Source organism: Chelonoidis abingdonii, chromosome 2, assembly GCF_003597395.2.
Source record: "Chelonoidis abingdonii isolate Lonesome George chromosome 2, CheloAbing_2.0, whole genome shotgun sequence".
In the NCBI taxonomy this organism is placed as follows: domain Eukaryota; kingdom Metazoa; phylum Chordata; order Testudines; family Testudinidae; genus Chelonoidis; species Chelonoidis abingdonii.
In genome coordinates this window covers 275,540,654-275,556,555 of record NC_133770.1, presented here as the reverse complement: position 1 = coordinate 275,556,555, position 15,902 = coordinate 275,540,654, and the positions used below count along the sequence as shown (strand labels likewise).

Genomic DNA, 15,902 nt, shown 5'->3' with positions numbered 1-15,902 from the left:
CGTAAGATGTGTGAGATAACTATGGAAAAATTGGTCCTATAGTTGGAGCATACTTATCACTTCATGTCTCAGTCCACATCTGTTTAAGTTATCGGTTTTCAGCTTTTAGTTTCCCTGGCAATGAAAGCAAACTCCATATTACTACAACTTCTAACAATAACTCCCTGTTTCAGTATTCTGCTAAACTGAACTGGCCCCAGAGAGATTCACATAAAATCATTCTCTGTGACTAGCTATATTTCATGTGGACGCTATCTGTATAATAATTATGTATTTGTGATACCCACATGCCCTACAAGGCCATTAGTGTGCATGTACACATATGCACTTGCTTCTGATAATATCCAGTGCGAACACTCTGGGTAATATAAACTCTGTAAAAAGTGGAAAATACACACACCCATGGTCATGGCAGTATTCCACAGTTCTAATATCACACAGTTAAAATGCTCAAAAACCAAACAAACCCCAAAACAAAAAACAAAGCAGGAGGTTCAGAAATAATTATAGAAAAACCTTTGTTGCTGCTGTGCAGTTGAAGCTTTTATCCCCTCTTCTTGCCCCCACCCCCAAGAGATTTTTAAACTTGAGTAGAAAATAAACGGTGGGGTGAACAGGAGACTCTGCTTAGAGTGAATTGTCAAATAGCAGGTCCAATATTTAGAGACAATGATGAGCTCCCTTAGCTACTTTCTAAGCATATACCATGCTGTGCTTGGTTCACAAGCTGCTTTAAGCTGTAACTCTGTATTTCCTGGCTTTTGTAGGAGCAATTTACAGTTTTAAAGACTACGTTTGTGTGTTGAGAGGGATGCGGGGGTAAACTACATACTAGTCCCTTTGATTTATGCCACTGTCCTATCTGCTGGTGGTTTCCAGTTGGAGTACATACAGCACATAAAGAACCTTTAGACAAGTGAAGAGTGTAGAGAGAATGCCTTGTAAAAGATTGAGGGAAATAATCATATGGACAGTCTAGATGAGTAGTGGCTATATGAGTCTGATGTAGAAGTACACAAAACAGGGTAGCTAACTAAAAACTAGTAATAATGTATTTCAGTAGAGAAAAGAAAAATGGAGTCTGTGTGACTAACTGGCCTGGAGCCAAGTATGGCTTAGCACTGCTCCCTCTGAAGGCAGCAAGCCCTGCTTCCAATCAGTCAAAGAAGTAAAACACAGAGCAGCGATATCCCTTCCCCCACACTCCTATTTGGTATGAATGTTGTCACCATAAATACCATACTAAAAGTTTTTTTTGTGAAAAAAGTTAATTTGCTTAAGAACATAAGAATGGCCATACTGGTCCATCTAGCCTCATATCTTGTCTCCAACAGTGGTGAGTACCACAGCTTCAGGGGGAGTATACAGAACATAGCAGTTATGGAGAGATCTACCCCAGTCTTCCCCCCCAGCTTCCCTCAGTCAGAGGTTCAGGGACACCCAGAGCATGGAGTTGCATCCCTAACCATCTTGGCTAATAGCCACTGATGGACCTATCCTCCATGAACTTATCTAGTTATTTCTTGAATCTAGATATACTTTTGGCCATCACAATATCCCATGGCAACGAGTTCTACAAGATAATTGTGTGTTGTGTGAAAAAGTGCTTCCTCTTGTTGGTATTAAACCTGCTGTCTGTTAATTTAATCCGGTGACCTCTGTTTTTGGTATTGAGGGAAAAGTTAAATAACACTTCTGTATTCATCTTTTCCACAACAGTCATTTTATAGACCTGTCATATCCCTCTTTAATTGTCTCTTTTCTCATCTGAATAACGCTAATATTTTTTAGTATCCTCATATGGAAGCCATACCATACCCTTGATCACCTTCATTGACCTTCTCTGAAGCTTTCCAGTTCTGTTTTTTGAAATGGGGTAAACAGAAATGGACACAATATTAAATACATTGTGTGGCTGCACCATGTATTTACATAGTCATATGATATTTTCTACATTTTTTATCCTTTTCCTAATAGTTCCTAACATTCTGTTAGCCTTGTTGACCACTGCTGTGCATTGAGCTGACGTTTTTAGAGAACTGTCCTCAATGACTCCTCGATCTTTCTTGAATAGTAACAACTAATTGAGAACTACACATAATGTAGTTACGTGCATTAGTTTGACCTGTCAAGGTTGAATTTCATCTGTCACTTTGTTGCCCAGTGACCCAGTTTTGTGAGATCTGCCTGTACATCTTAGTTAAGTCCAAAGCACACTACGATCTTGAAACTATCCAGATCATTTGAGGATGTTGAACAGCACAGGTCAAAGTATGTATCCTTGGGGGATCCCACTGTTTACCTCTCTTCATTGTGAAAAACTGACCACTTATTCCTACCCTTGGTTTACTTAGTTCCCTTAAGAGTTGGTGAGGGACTTTTGTCAAGGCTTTCTGGAAATCCGAGTACTCTGTCAACTGGGTCATGCTTATCCACCTGCTTGTTGACACCCTCAAAGAATTCTGATGCATTGGTGAGGCATGATTTCCTTTTACAAGTTGTGTTGACTCTTCCCCCAACATGTTACATTCATCTATGCATCTAATCGTTCTGTCCTTTACTATAGTTTCTACCAGTTTGCCCAGCAATAAAGTTAGGCATACTGTCCTGTAATTGCCTGGATCACCTCTGGAGCCCTTTTTAAAAACTGTTGTTACATTCGTTGCCTTCCAGTTATCAGATACAGAGGTTTGTTTCAGCAGTAGGTTTCAAATTACAGTTAGTGGTTCTGCAATTTCATATTTGAGTTCCTTCTGAACTCCTGGGTGAAAACCATCTTGCCCTACTGTGATATCTTGAAAATTCAATTTCCCTGTAAAATATTGAACATAAATTGCCAGAAAAAAAAGTGGTAAAAGATTCTTAAACAGACTGCATTTGTCTGGACAAGCTTGCTGATCACCTAACCTAAGTTGGACCCACCCAGCCTTGCTGTTTCCATATGGCCTGCGGTATGGAATGTTGAATTGTCCTGACTGGGAGCAACTCCGTCTGCCAGTGACTAAAGGGCAAGTGATATCTTCAAAACTTCCAAGTAGGCTTGGTAGCCTAGTTAATTTTATGAAGCTTTGAAGAATATTTAACTGATCTATCAAGAGACCTAGGAAGATTGCATATGGCTAACAGTGACTTTAAACCAAGGATATGGAACATAGTCATTATATTGGAACTGTTTAGGGGTGCACACCACAAATCCATCACACTGTTTTGGATACATTTGGCCTGGATCTGGAAATTGCAAGTGATTGAGGTTAGGAAATGGCTTTATGGAGCAAAGTAAGGGAGTCTTCCCACACCTTCTTTCTGCTTGCACACTGTACCTGACTGAAACCACCACTCCCTCTAAAGCTCCCTATTAGCTGCTAAGTATAGATGTTCAGAAAGCTAAGACCATGGACTCTTAGATATTATGGTGATGGAAGCCAACTACCTAGATAGGTGTATGGTTATACTGGGCCTGGACTTTCACTAGCAGTAACTTTCTCTCTCCAATTTTTTTTAAAGAAAAACGTTGAAACACATTGGTCGGTAAGTGGCAGACATTCTAGTAGAACTGTCCTTAAACAATAAATGGTTTTCAGTAAATGCATACCATGTTACTATCAATTTATACAACGAAACTAACTAGCTGTACTATTGGGCAAGAACAGTGGTCAAGTGACTTTTTTGTAATGCATTTGAATTTAAAATATTTTTATGGTTAACTTTATCAGTAAGAAATTACGTTTGTATTTCAGTAATCACTTGGGGAAGACCCTGCAATTGCTGATGGACAGAGTGGATGAAATGAGCCAGGATATAGTTAAATACAACACTTACCTGAGGAACACAAGCAAGCAGCAGCAGCAGAAACACCAGGTTGGTAGCTGAGAGAAGCTGAATGAAAGTTTTTTTTCCCACAAAAGGAGGGTGAAGCATCATTTAAGGTTACATTTAATACCATTCAAACTACACTTTAGAAGCTCCCTGCATGTCAGCTGCTACATATAGAGGTTTGTTCAGAAAGCTACCTTTCTGTGCATTATTTGAAACTCTTTGCCACAAACATCTGCCTACTTAAAACAGAGAGATGGTAACATCAGATGACACACTGTATTCACTTTTGCCAAAGTTATGTGAATAATGCAAAGGGGCATTTATTTGGAAAATCCGAGTGAAGTAGCTTTCAGGGTGTTACACCTCACTTCTTTACTAACTTTAATTGCTTTAGTAGTGGATTCATTTAAAAAATGGAGCAATTGTGATTAAGAGCAAGCAATTTTGATAAGAAACAAGAAACCAGCTGCTGAGAAGTGGATGGTGCAATGTAATATAACTTCCTCACATACAGATGTATGAATGTTTAACCTTTTCTTCATTAATGTGGCCTGAAGACCAGATTTGTCATTGCTGCTGAAAAATTGTTGATTGACAACATTTCATACCTGATAGCATACTGAAATTCATTCAGGTACCTCTGATGTATCAAACTGATGATTAAAATATCCTGTGTGTCTTTTTGCCTTCAGATTTAAATATATTTGCTATGAGTTTAAGTGAGCAAGATACAGATTAAAGTTTATGCCTTTTACTATCTGCATATATCTAGCTAATCCCAACATACATTTTTATATGTATGGTACCATACAAAATACATTAAATGGCTTCTAAAATTTTTACATCTCTTTAAACATAAATGTAACATTTCTTAATGGTTTAGTTTAAGAACCATTTTTGTAAAAACAAAAATATTCAGCTAAAGGCTGAAAAAATGGTCTTGCTTCACTTAATTTAAAAATACTGTAAAAATAGAATTGAAAAGGAAAGAACTATAAGAGCAGGCTGTAAACATCTTTTATAAACTAGTCAAATTACTTAAATTCTTCCTTCTAGTGGCCCATACAGTACTGACTTCTAAATGGCAACATCAGACCCAAGCACTTGTAATTGATAAAAGAACTAATAAAGCTTGAGATGTACTGATGGACAATAACTTGTTTTAACCAACTCTGTATCGTTAATTTGTGGTTTTCACTCTTCAGCTGAAGAGAACATTATTAAGGGGTCTTTTTCCCTACCATATAGCAACAACATTGTGTTGACGTAGAATTTAGGAATTTCTGAATGTGTATTTATTTATTTTTTATCTGCTGCAAAATTACTTAAGGAATTGGCTTCTTGTATACTCTTAAATTCTAGCTACTCAGTTGACTAAGTTCGAGAAAATTGAGTCTTTTGCACCCTGCTGATCTTTCTATCAAATATACTGCTGACTTAGCTTCAGTAAAAATGGATTTTAACCCCCTTCCAATACAGAATGTTACAGTACATCTTTCTGCTTACAAAAGTCCCAACTCAAAAGTAAAGTTAAACATATTTTTTATGAAACCTCTATTGATACATAGGCATGTTGAGTGTAGTTAACTTCAGTTTGTTCTTTTGGGGGATTGGACAGGTTTTATTAAATAAAATCCATATATGAGTGAAGTAACTCTTTTAATTTCTTTGATGGCTGCACTTGAGAAGTTTCTCTTTAGTCAGTTATACTTGTGTTAAGAATCCTACGACAATCTCTGTTTGTTGCATTGTTTCCAGTACCAGCAGAGACGTCAGCAAGAAAACTTACAGCGACAGAGTCGAGGAGAGCCTCCACTTCCTGAAGAGGACATGAGCAAACTGTTCAAACCTCTACAGCCCCCTGCCAGAATGGATTCACTGCTTATTGCAGGTAATGGTTCTGGAGATCTTTCTCATTTCGTAGCCACAGGAAAAATATATTTGTTACCCTTAATATCCTGCTTTCACTTTACATATGATGTCATGTGATATCTCAACGTTTGCACTGTTTCCCTTTGCTTGGTCTCTCTAGGGAAATACCTAAGAAATATAACAAATGCTGATGAAAAATTGTGTAGCCTAAGTTTAAAGGTAACCACAGTATTAGACTGAAATAGAGCCAAAGCTAGTTTGTAGGGGAGAGCTTTAAATTTGTGTGGCTGTGGGGATCATGCGCTTTTATCTCCTCTTCAGATCTAGTTCTCTCACAGCTGGGAGAATTAAATCTGGCCAGGTGGAGCTCTAGGTGAAGACTAGTTTCATTTTCTCTCCCAGCCCCAAGGTACTGAAGAAGTGGAGACAGAGTATGGGCTTCCCCTACGCATTCAGCCTCCCCTCTTGTGCAGCCACTGATTGCCACATCTGACTCCGGCTCCTCTCCCATTTCCTGTGCTTGGTAGGACGTGCAAGACAGATACCAGAGATGCAGCACAGGAGCAGAAACATAGAACCCAAGCTGTCTTCCTGTCGCCCCCCGCAAAAGAGCTCTAGGGTGGGAGACATGATGAGAAAGAGAATTGCTTAATTTTAGGATGAGGTTTATATTTGGGTTTCTTCTGCTTGTTGAGCCAGTTAACTGTTGCCACTAATTGGATGGCATTCACTTGAAAGGCTCTCAGATGTATTAGCTCCCTAATATTTTGCATTCTCACGCCATTTGAAAGTAATTTGGAAGGTTTTTATGCACACCATATACAGAAGGCGAGAGAGAAAATTAAAATAAAGCCCTGTGTAGTCTGGTGCAGTGGAAGGAATGAGCAACTAACTGATCACACAAATACAAAATTAAAAGAATTGGCCCTTAGCCTTGTTGCTTGAAACAATTCAAATGAGGGGAAAAAAACAAACTTCAATAAGTCACTTTTTTAGTATAGTTCTAAAACAATAAGTGTCCTGGTTTATTAATCCTTCTGAGGTCTCAGAATTCTGAGTGTTGTCTTGGTACAATTTGTCTTGGATAATGAATCTTAGCAGCACAATGCTACTTGAAAAATACATGCTAGCATAGTTTTACAAAATGTAACAGAGAAATTATGTGCATGCTTTTATGATGGTGGGTTATGGCTCAGTCTCCTACAAGAAGGGAAAGTGAAAACAATTAGGCCTGGTCTACACTATGCATTTAAACCGAATTTAGCAGCATTAAACCGATTTAATCCTACACCCGTCCACACAACAAGGCCCTTTATATCAGTATAAAGGGCTCTTTAAATCGATTTCTGTACTCCTCCCCGACAAGAGGAGTAGCGCTGAAATCGGTATTGCCATGTCGGATTAGGGTTAGTGTGGCCGCAAATCCATGCTATTGGCCTCCGGGCGGTATCCCACAGTGCACCATTGTGACCGCTCTGGAAAGCAATCTGAATTCGGATGCACTGGCCAGGTAGACAGGAAAAGCCCCGCGAACTTTTGAATTTCATATCCTGTTTGCCTAGCGTGGAACTCTGATCAGCACGGGTGCCGATGCAGTCCCAAATCCAAAAAGAGCTCCAGCATGGACCGTATGGGAGATACTGGATCTGATCGTTGTATGGGGAGACAAATCTGTTCTATCAGAGCTCCATTCCAGAAGACAAAGTGCCAAAGCATTTCAAAAAAATCTCCAGGCTAATGATAAACAGAGGCCACAGCACAGTGCTGTGTGACAAGCAATGGAAAGCAAAGAAATCAAATGGACGCTCAGGAGGAGGAGGGAGGTACTGGGACTCCAGCATCCCACAGTCCCTGCAGTCTCCGAAAGCATTGCATTCTTGCTAGCTCCCAAGCCTGGAGGGGTCAAAAACATTTCCCCGGTGTTCAGGGTAATGTGTGTCAATTTACCCCTTTCCCCCCCCCCCCCCCCCAAAGAAAAGGAAAAAAAGTTTCTCGCCTTTTTTAAGTCCCTGTTCTACTGCACTCTGCTGGTGACGGGGCTGCAGCACTGAACACAGCATCCCTTCCGGTGCAGGCAGTGCATGTTGTACTGCTATCCATTGTCATCATCAGCCGTGAGTGCTCCTGGCTGGCCTTGGTGAGGTCGGCCAGGGGCGCCTGGGAAAATCGAATGACTCCCAGTCATTCCGGCAGATGTAAGAACAGCTGGTACCATCCCATCATAGCAACTGGAGGCTGAGTCCATGAGGGCTCCCTCCCCCCGTTCATGTCTAAAGAAAAGATTCTGTACTGCCTGGACTATCATAGCAGCTGGAGCTGCCTCCCCTCATTTTATCTCACATAAAAGTCAGTGTTTCTTATCTGCGTTCTTATTACTCACACAAATGGGGACACTGTCACTAGCCCAGGAGGGATGGAGAGAGGAGCAACAGGGGGGTTTGCAGGCACCCCTGGAATGGCATGCAGCTCATCATTTCTGCAGATCTCTGGGGCTCTGACATGCAGGGCTGTCTCTCTGTTCTCTAGTACACTTGCCCCATATTCTAGGCAGGACTGACTCTATTTTTGGACAAAACATAAAGAAGGGAATGACCCGGGGAGTCATTTCCATTTTTGTCCAAGTGCCCCCCGGCCGACCTCAGCGAGGCCAGCCAGGAGCATCCATGACAGCAGCAGACGTCGCAGAACGACTGATAAGCATCATCTCATCGCCAATTTACAATGGCATGGCAGACGGTGCAGTAGGGATGGTAACCGTCTCTGCTACCTTGCAAAGGCAAATGAATGCTGCTGTGTAGCACTGCAGTACCGCGTCTGTCAGCAGCATCCAGTACACATATGGTGACAGTGACAGAAGGCAAAACGGGCTCCCTGGTTGCCATACTATGGTATCTGCCATGGCAATCCAGAGGAAAAGGTCGCGAAATGATTGTCTGCCATTGCTTTCAGAGGAAGGATTGAGTGGCGACATTTACCCAGAATCATCAGCAACACTGTTTTTGCATTGGGATCTCAACCCAGAATTCCAATGGGCAAGGGGAGACTGCAGGAACTATGGGATAGCTATGGGATAGCTACCAACAGTGCAACGCTCCGGAAATCGACGCTAGCCTCGGTACACAGACGCACACCACCGAATTAATGTGCTTAGTGTGGCTGCGTGCATTCAACTTTATACAATCTGTTTTACAAAACCGGTTTATGTAAAATTGGAATAATCCCGTAGTGTAGACATTTATACTCCAAAGCAAAAACAGCCTTCAGCCAAAACACTTTCTCCATTTGTTCTCATTAGCATAGTTGGGGAAGAACTGAAAGCGTCCACTTCTTTAATTCATATGGAGTTAAGTTTGGAGATAAAGAATGAAACTTAACTGTTTTGTTTCTGAGGCATTTAAAAACTTTTAAATAGAGCATTAAATTGAAAGTGTATTGGTCTGCTAGACGGCCTTAATTTTGATTAAACTGGCTTTATTTTGCTATTCCCGACTAACAGGGTAAATAACTTGTAGCAGCACTTGTATAAAAATGGTTTTATGGAGATGTTTGGTCTGTATAGCACTGACAAGTCTTCATAGCCTGAGGATTTTTGAAATTGGTCATAAAGTGAAATATTTGGTGAAAACACAGCCAACTAAATGTCAGATGGGAGAGTTTTCAAACTAATAGTGTAATATATATGATGATTCTTTTTTTAACTGGGACAGCAAATGGGTAAGAATAAAACTGAAATTTAGCCTTGCGGTGTTTTCAGGGCTTCTAAATTCAGTTAATTGATGTGGTTAAGCATCCAGCACAGCACCATGAATTGTTTATCCTTTATATCGTTCAGCTGTCTTTTCAGAAGTTGCATGTGATGCAACTTCTTTAGAATTAAAATTGGATTCTGCTTACAGGAGTGATTAATTCATTTTAATGCACACTAACTAATCCATTCTGCTTATTTGATTTACTCTTCTTCCTAACTCTGTTTGTGTATTTAAAAACTCTTTCAAATCTCTAAGCATAGAACATTGTGCAGGATGCTGCTTTACCTTATATAAATGATATGTTTTAATAATAAATGTTCTTTGAATTTTTAAATTATAATCAGAGTTTTTTGTTTTTTTCCTGTTGGCAGGTCAGATTAATACCTATTGCCAGAATATCAAGGAGTTTACTGCACAGAACCTGGGCAAACTCTTCATGGCGCAGGCTCTTCAAGAGCACAATAACTAAAGAGAAAAAAATGTGGTATTTGATATAATCTCCAACAAAAGAAGATGCCCTGACTCTCAGTTTATGCTTCTGACAACACTTTTGAAAACATTGTATATTGGAAAAATACCTTGTGAAACCAAGGCACACAGGTTTGCCTAGAATTCTCTTCTTAAGAAAAATAAAAGCAGATTTTAACACTTTTGTTTGGCATTTCCTTATTTGTTGGCCAGATTAGACTGGAATTTTCCATGGTGTTCCCTCAAGGTTTTCTTAACACTCAATATTAATTAACTCATGTTGTGTGCCCTACTATGTTCATTTGTAACAAACAATAATACATGTATTTAACTTGGAAACTAGGAATAAAAAATACCTCGTATGTGCAACATGGCTGAATTAACTTTGCAGGAAAAATCTTAGCCTTTTGAATTTCCTGACTTGAGTGCTTGAATTTACAATCATAATGTTGTACATTAGCAGTAGTTTTTGCATTTAACTTCTCTGGACTTTCTAGTACCACATTTAGCTTGCATGGCACAAAAATGTCATAGGCGTCACCAGCAGAATATATAAATTTCTTGTAATGCATCATAGTTAAACCTCAATTATCCGAACACTGATTAATCCAAATTGTTACACAGAGGTGTGAAGCGCTCCCTGCAGTTTGGCTAGATTTAAGCTGTGCAGAAAAAGAGCCATAGAGGATTTCAGTTCTGTGGAGTTTTTCATACATGTTGATGGATTTGGAACTGGTTGGTAATAATTTACAAATGCTGCATGTTCACCTAGTTACTGGGATGTGACTGTATGAATATATTGTTTTAGTTTAATATAGGGCTGTCTAGAGAATCAGTCAGAAAATGAAGAATGGCTCAAGATAAACCATCCCAGAGCAAACACTTCACACTTGTTAAGGGATAATGCCCAAACTGTTACCTTTGAAAACTTTTATCTTCTTCCCAGCCAAACTGCAAAACTAATTTTGTTTAGAACAGCTAAAGGCCCGGAATGTAGAAGACTAAAAAAACTATGGGAGTTTAAAAAAGGCATGCTCTCTTTCTCAACAAAGGCAGGAGTTGTTTGGAAGAACTAGGCTGAGATACAAAACACTCCTCTGAGGGTGTCTGAAGAAGTTAGACTTGCTTGGTTATCATCAGCCTTTTCTTAAGATAGACTTGTATAGACTATTTTAAAATCCATTTTCTCAAAATGCTTTGTTCCCATTGCAAAACAACCAGTACTTTGGTTTGAAGAGGGCTGTTGTGTCAGTGTATAATACTGGTCACAAGCTCCTTAAGGGGAAAACCGCAGGTGCCAGAATTCATTCGGCCCTATGTGTGGTGGAACTCAGTCTAAGAGTGCGAGAACTGCAGAATTCCACCCCAGGATAGATAAAAGCACGAGTCCTGACTCAAACAGGACCACAAAAGGGACAGATGCAGCTAGTCTTGTAACAGTGACATGTGCCATGGGGAAGTTTTTGATAGTGTATAAATTGAACAAATACACAACTTTAGAGCAGAGCTAATCATCTGGCATGTTTTAGACCCTATCCTGACTCACTACACTATATTCAACTCTCTGTGCAGTCCAGATAACAACCTACAATGACTCCTTGTCTGACTCAGTGCTACTGGGTCTAATGTGCTTTTGGCGCTACAAAGGTGCTGTAAGTAAGCAAACTGACCTAAGCAAACTGGCTGCTCTTAAAAGCTCCTCCATTCTGTGGTCCAAATCTTTTCAGTTAATCAAGCTGACATTATCCTGCTTCAGCAGCTGATCTTTTAAAATCCTGTAACCAAACACCTACCTGTGCACACATGAGTGTTCACAGAAGACAGCTTAGCAGAAACTTCTATTTAATCAATCCTATATTTTCAAATATGGTAACTCTTAAACCTTCCACCCTCGCCCCTCCAGTTTAGCTAAGCATGTATTTGGGATCTCAGTGTGCTTTAACAAGCAAGTATGAAGTTTGAGTTCAGCTGTTGTTTTCCTTATAAGAGCACAATGTGTGTTCAGTATTTTTTTATACAACAGGAACAGTAGGTGGGGTTTATATGCAGAAAACTTAAAAGGGTAAACAGATTTAGCTGAAACTTTTCAGAACAATTCACCTTCAAATAGGGATCAAACATGAAAAATGTCAGCCCAAAAGGAGATGGTTTTGGAAAGTTAAGAGCATGTGAAAATTCAGTGTTAGAATGAAAACCTTTTTTTAGCCGTAACTATAGTAGTTATAATATAAAAATTTATATGCAAATTATGTACTCAGGCACCTGGCAAACTGCCTACGCAGCCTTTCTTGACGCAAAGTTTGGGCATCTTTACATTAACTGTTTGTTGTATAAACTAATCTAAAATCAAAGATCTGATGAAGTATCCTGTTTCAGTACTACATTATTCTGAGTACTGTTTACTATACAAAGACCTTGAGTTAAAGAATTCCAGTATGGGAGGAAAAACTAAGGTGCAAGAGTGAAGGAAATAAAGAACGGGAATAAGATGGAGACTTGAGGAGGAAAGTGATATCTTCTAGGTGTCTGGAAATAGAGAAGGCGGCTTATACCTATAGTGACTCAACTGTGTGACTGACTGGCATGCTAATGCTGAGCAAGCAGATGTCGCATAGAAGGGAATGAATAAAAAAGGCCTACAAGGTAGCTATTAGCAAAAGCTACATTAGAGGGTTTTAAGAACAAGACGTCAATTTTGAACACGAATCTAAAATGAACGAGGAACCAGCTGAGTTCTTGTGGATGGTGGGATGTAAATGTGAGAGATAGGCAGTAATGTTCTCCTACGTTGGACTTAAAGTTTGCGTTTAGTGGATTTTATATGGATAAAAGGGATTTGCAGCAAGGTAATATGAAGACAGATGGCAGATTTCAACAGAGGAGGCGTAACACTAGCCGTGAAGAAGGCATGCTTGGGAAATTTCAGAAGAGAAGACAGTTGAGGGCCAAGGTTAGACAATGGAGATAAATGAGTCCTGAGCTGAGAGACAAGATAAAGGATGAGTTCTCTGTCTCAGTCAGAAGGAAAGCTCTTGGTTTTGTGAGACAGGAAATTTACTGAAGCCCGAGAGAGAGTGAATGGTCAGGGAGGAGTCATTAAGGTCATTGATTTACAAATGAGTAGCAACATACGGATGGTAGTTTATTTACACACCCGGAGAAATCAAGGAGTGTCTGCACACCAGGCCCACCTAGAGCTTGCAGCCAGCCTCCACTTGTGCTTCGTGTTCCCAGGGCTGCCTTTGCTTGGTGGTCTGTTCCTTGTTGCCATAAGTCAGGCTAGTAAGGTCAGTGAGCTGGTAGCTCATTCTCCATAAGATGTTGTTCTCAGTCACTCTTTAATCAGAAGATTTAATATTTACTTATTTTTTGTCATTTTCCAATTGACAAAGCCCTTCCAGCATGCTTGGGATATTAAAGGAGTCCTTAAATTGTACCTGGAAAGAAATCAGAATGTGTTTCAATTGGCTTGTGAATTATCATGTGAACAGGGGCCAGGATTTGGGCTAAGACTTCAAAGGTTACATCGACTTGCTGAAGTAACTAATCCTGCTTCTCAGGGTTTCAGAATTCTCCAGTCTGGCAGGGCAAAGATGATATATCCTACTAGCATCATTAGTGAGCTTGAGATACTAACAGATCTGGGCTTTTTTCCCCCTTTGAATTGTGCAGCTCCCATCATTTTTAGTGAGTTCTGTGTGTGTGTGCCTCGCAGGAAGAACAGACTCCTAATGAGAAACAGAGGGATTGCAACTGACAATTTTGACTTCCAGACTGCACACTGTAGCATAACTGAAATGAGCTGTAAGTGTGCAACAGTCCAGGGGAATGCTGAAAGAATATTTTGCTATGCGTTACACAAAACTCGAAACTATGTTAACAGAAGGTCTCATAACTAAATGTTCATACTTACCAAGTGTGTTTAGCATCTGGATGTTTGTGTGTATTTAAAAACAAATGGTGCTAGTGTGTAGTTTCACTGCAGGGGCACCTTTATTTAGAAGCACTGCAGCAAAGAAAATACTTCTTTGGAACTCAGCCCTGCTTTGTGCGCTCAGGTCCTTTTGTGAAATTATTCAGAGCAGATATTGCAAGGTCCATTACTGTGAGGTTTGGTTTGGGGGAGGGGAGCAAAGGATTGGTGTGATAGTTCTGTTGCTGAGGAAAGAACTGTTGTAAATAGGTTTTGGTAGAACAGAAATTAAATTTCCACTGGTTGATTTGGACAGTACAGCCTGAGCTGCAACCACCCTCGCTGATGTGCCCCACCTCATGAAGTACAGTTTGAATTCTAGTGTGATGTTCACTACTTGTGCTCCAGTCAATGCCAGGTAGTGTGGTATAAAAGCTACTTTGTGCTGATTAATTTGAGCCCCCCTCAGGAATCAGAATGTCTTCCTTCCCCTTAATTATAGACTTGACTTGCACACATCACCAGTTCCTTCCCCCATGGCCTTCTGTTTAAGAGGAAACTTCCATCTCCTCTTCCACCAACTTCCTCTCCACACAAACACACCAGCTGTGTTCCCCTGTTCCCCTCATCTCTGTCCTTGGCATGGAACTGCCTTTCTGTTCTCGGGGGTTGACACAGCAAAGCTCCTTGAAAGAAGCAATAGAAGATGCTCTCATGCTGAGTCTTGGGCCTATTAATTGCATGAGCTTGGCAACAGAATGGCTTTCGAATTGCCAGTCATGGTTTAACTTGCCTTGGTTGTCATCAATCTTTAATTAAAAGGAACAGTTAAAAGAAACAAGACCAAATAGAAAAGAATTTCTTCTGCAATCAAATAAGCTCTCATTTGATATGTCCATGTCTCATCCAAGATATGAACTGGTACTGGATGCGGTTCTTGGCGTTTTCAGAGCTACTCTCCAGATGGAATTTTGTGCAAGTGTTCATTGTGCAGCCCGCTGATCAGATAGAAATCCAGGAGGGCATTATGTGCTTGTTAGGGTGCTTCATAACTATCATTGTACATCCCCCATCTCTTCCTCGCTCTCAGAGCTTGAATCTCCACTGCCCTGCAACTTGTGTAGTCCTCTGCACCCCTGAGCAAAGTTGAATGCAGAGTGGGTGCAGAATGCTGCCAAATAAGCGTGGCGGCATTTTCCAGATACAAATGACCACATGAAGTGCATAGTAGTGGAAAATCAGGCCATCTAAGTTGTAGATGGTCCTGGTTTGTTTCTGAAGACAAGTTAATCAGATTATGCAGGTAGAGGCAGCTAAACCAATTGGTAAAGAACAACTGATATCTTTGGATTTTTTTCTAAAAGATCTGCTCTAGGAATTATTTTGGGGAAGTTCTATGGCCTGTGTTGTACAGGAGGGCAAACTAACTACATGATCACAATGGTCCCTTCTGGGCTTGGAATCTATGAATCTGTTAATTTGCACTTGTGCTATTCAAAGCATTCCTGTTTGTGCTTGGGGAGTTTGAGTGCACAGAAATTCATTCATCGTCTTACTGACCTATGTCTGTTGATTTTGCATTTTGATGAACCTCTGATGTGACAAATCACAGATGACTATCTTTCTATTTAATAGTTATGATTTGACAGTGAATTCTTGGAGCTTTGCCGAAAAGTCATTAGAAGTTGGTGATGCAAATTAGAAGTTGGTGATGCAAATCACATCTCCAGCCTGAATGTATGCATTCAGAGAAATTGAAGTAGTCTGTATAGCTGTTCTTCTTTCAAGTGTACTATCACTGGGGAAGAAGATATATGCTCCCCCACAGTCTTTCATGCCTTCTTCTCCAAACTTTCATGTTCACTTTTAATTTGGTTTCAGGTTTTGCCCATGTCTTTTATTTCCTTTTACTTAAAATCAATATTATTTCTCTTAAAGATTATATGCAGTAACAGCTAGGTGCCTTACTTTACCCTGAATTCTTTTGGACAGCCTGGGTATGTTTACATTGGGCCTGGAGGTGTCCTTTCCAGCTTGAAGAGATATACCCAAGCTAACACACTAAAAATAGATGTATAGCCATG

At 40.1% G+C, this 15,902-nt stretch overlaps 1 protein-coding gene across 1 annotated transcript in view; it reads left to right on the top strand.

Moving 5' to 3' along the window:
• The window catches only part of EIF3H (eukaryotic translation initiation factor 3 subunit H), a 124,713-nt gene extending 114,628 nt beyond the window's left edge, over positions 1–10,085 (top strand). Inside the window, exons 6-8 of the mRNA XM_032765276.2 lie at positions 3,738–3,858; positions 5,575–5,707; positions 9,809–10,085. Coding sequence (XP_032621167.1) covers positions 3,738–3,858; positions 5,575–5,707; positions 9,809–9,906 — 352 coding nt within the window. The 3' untranslated portion in view covers positions 9,907–10,085. The remainder of the gene's footprint in view (positions 1–3,737; positions 3,859–5,574; positions 5,708–9,808) is intronic.
• The last annotated feature ends 5,817 nt before the right edge of the window (positions 10,086–15,902 follow it).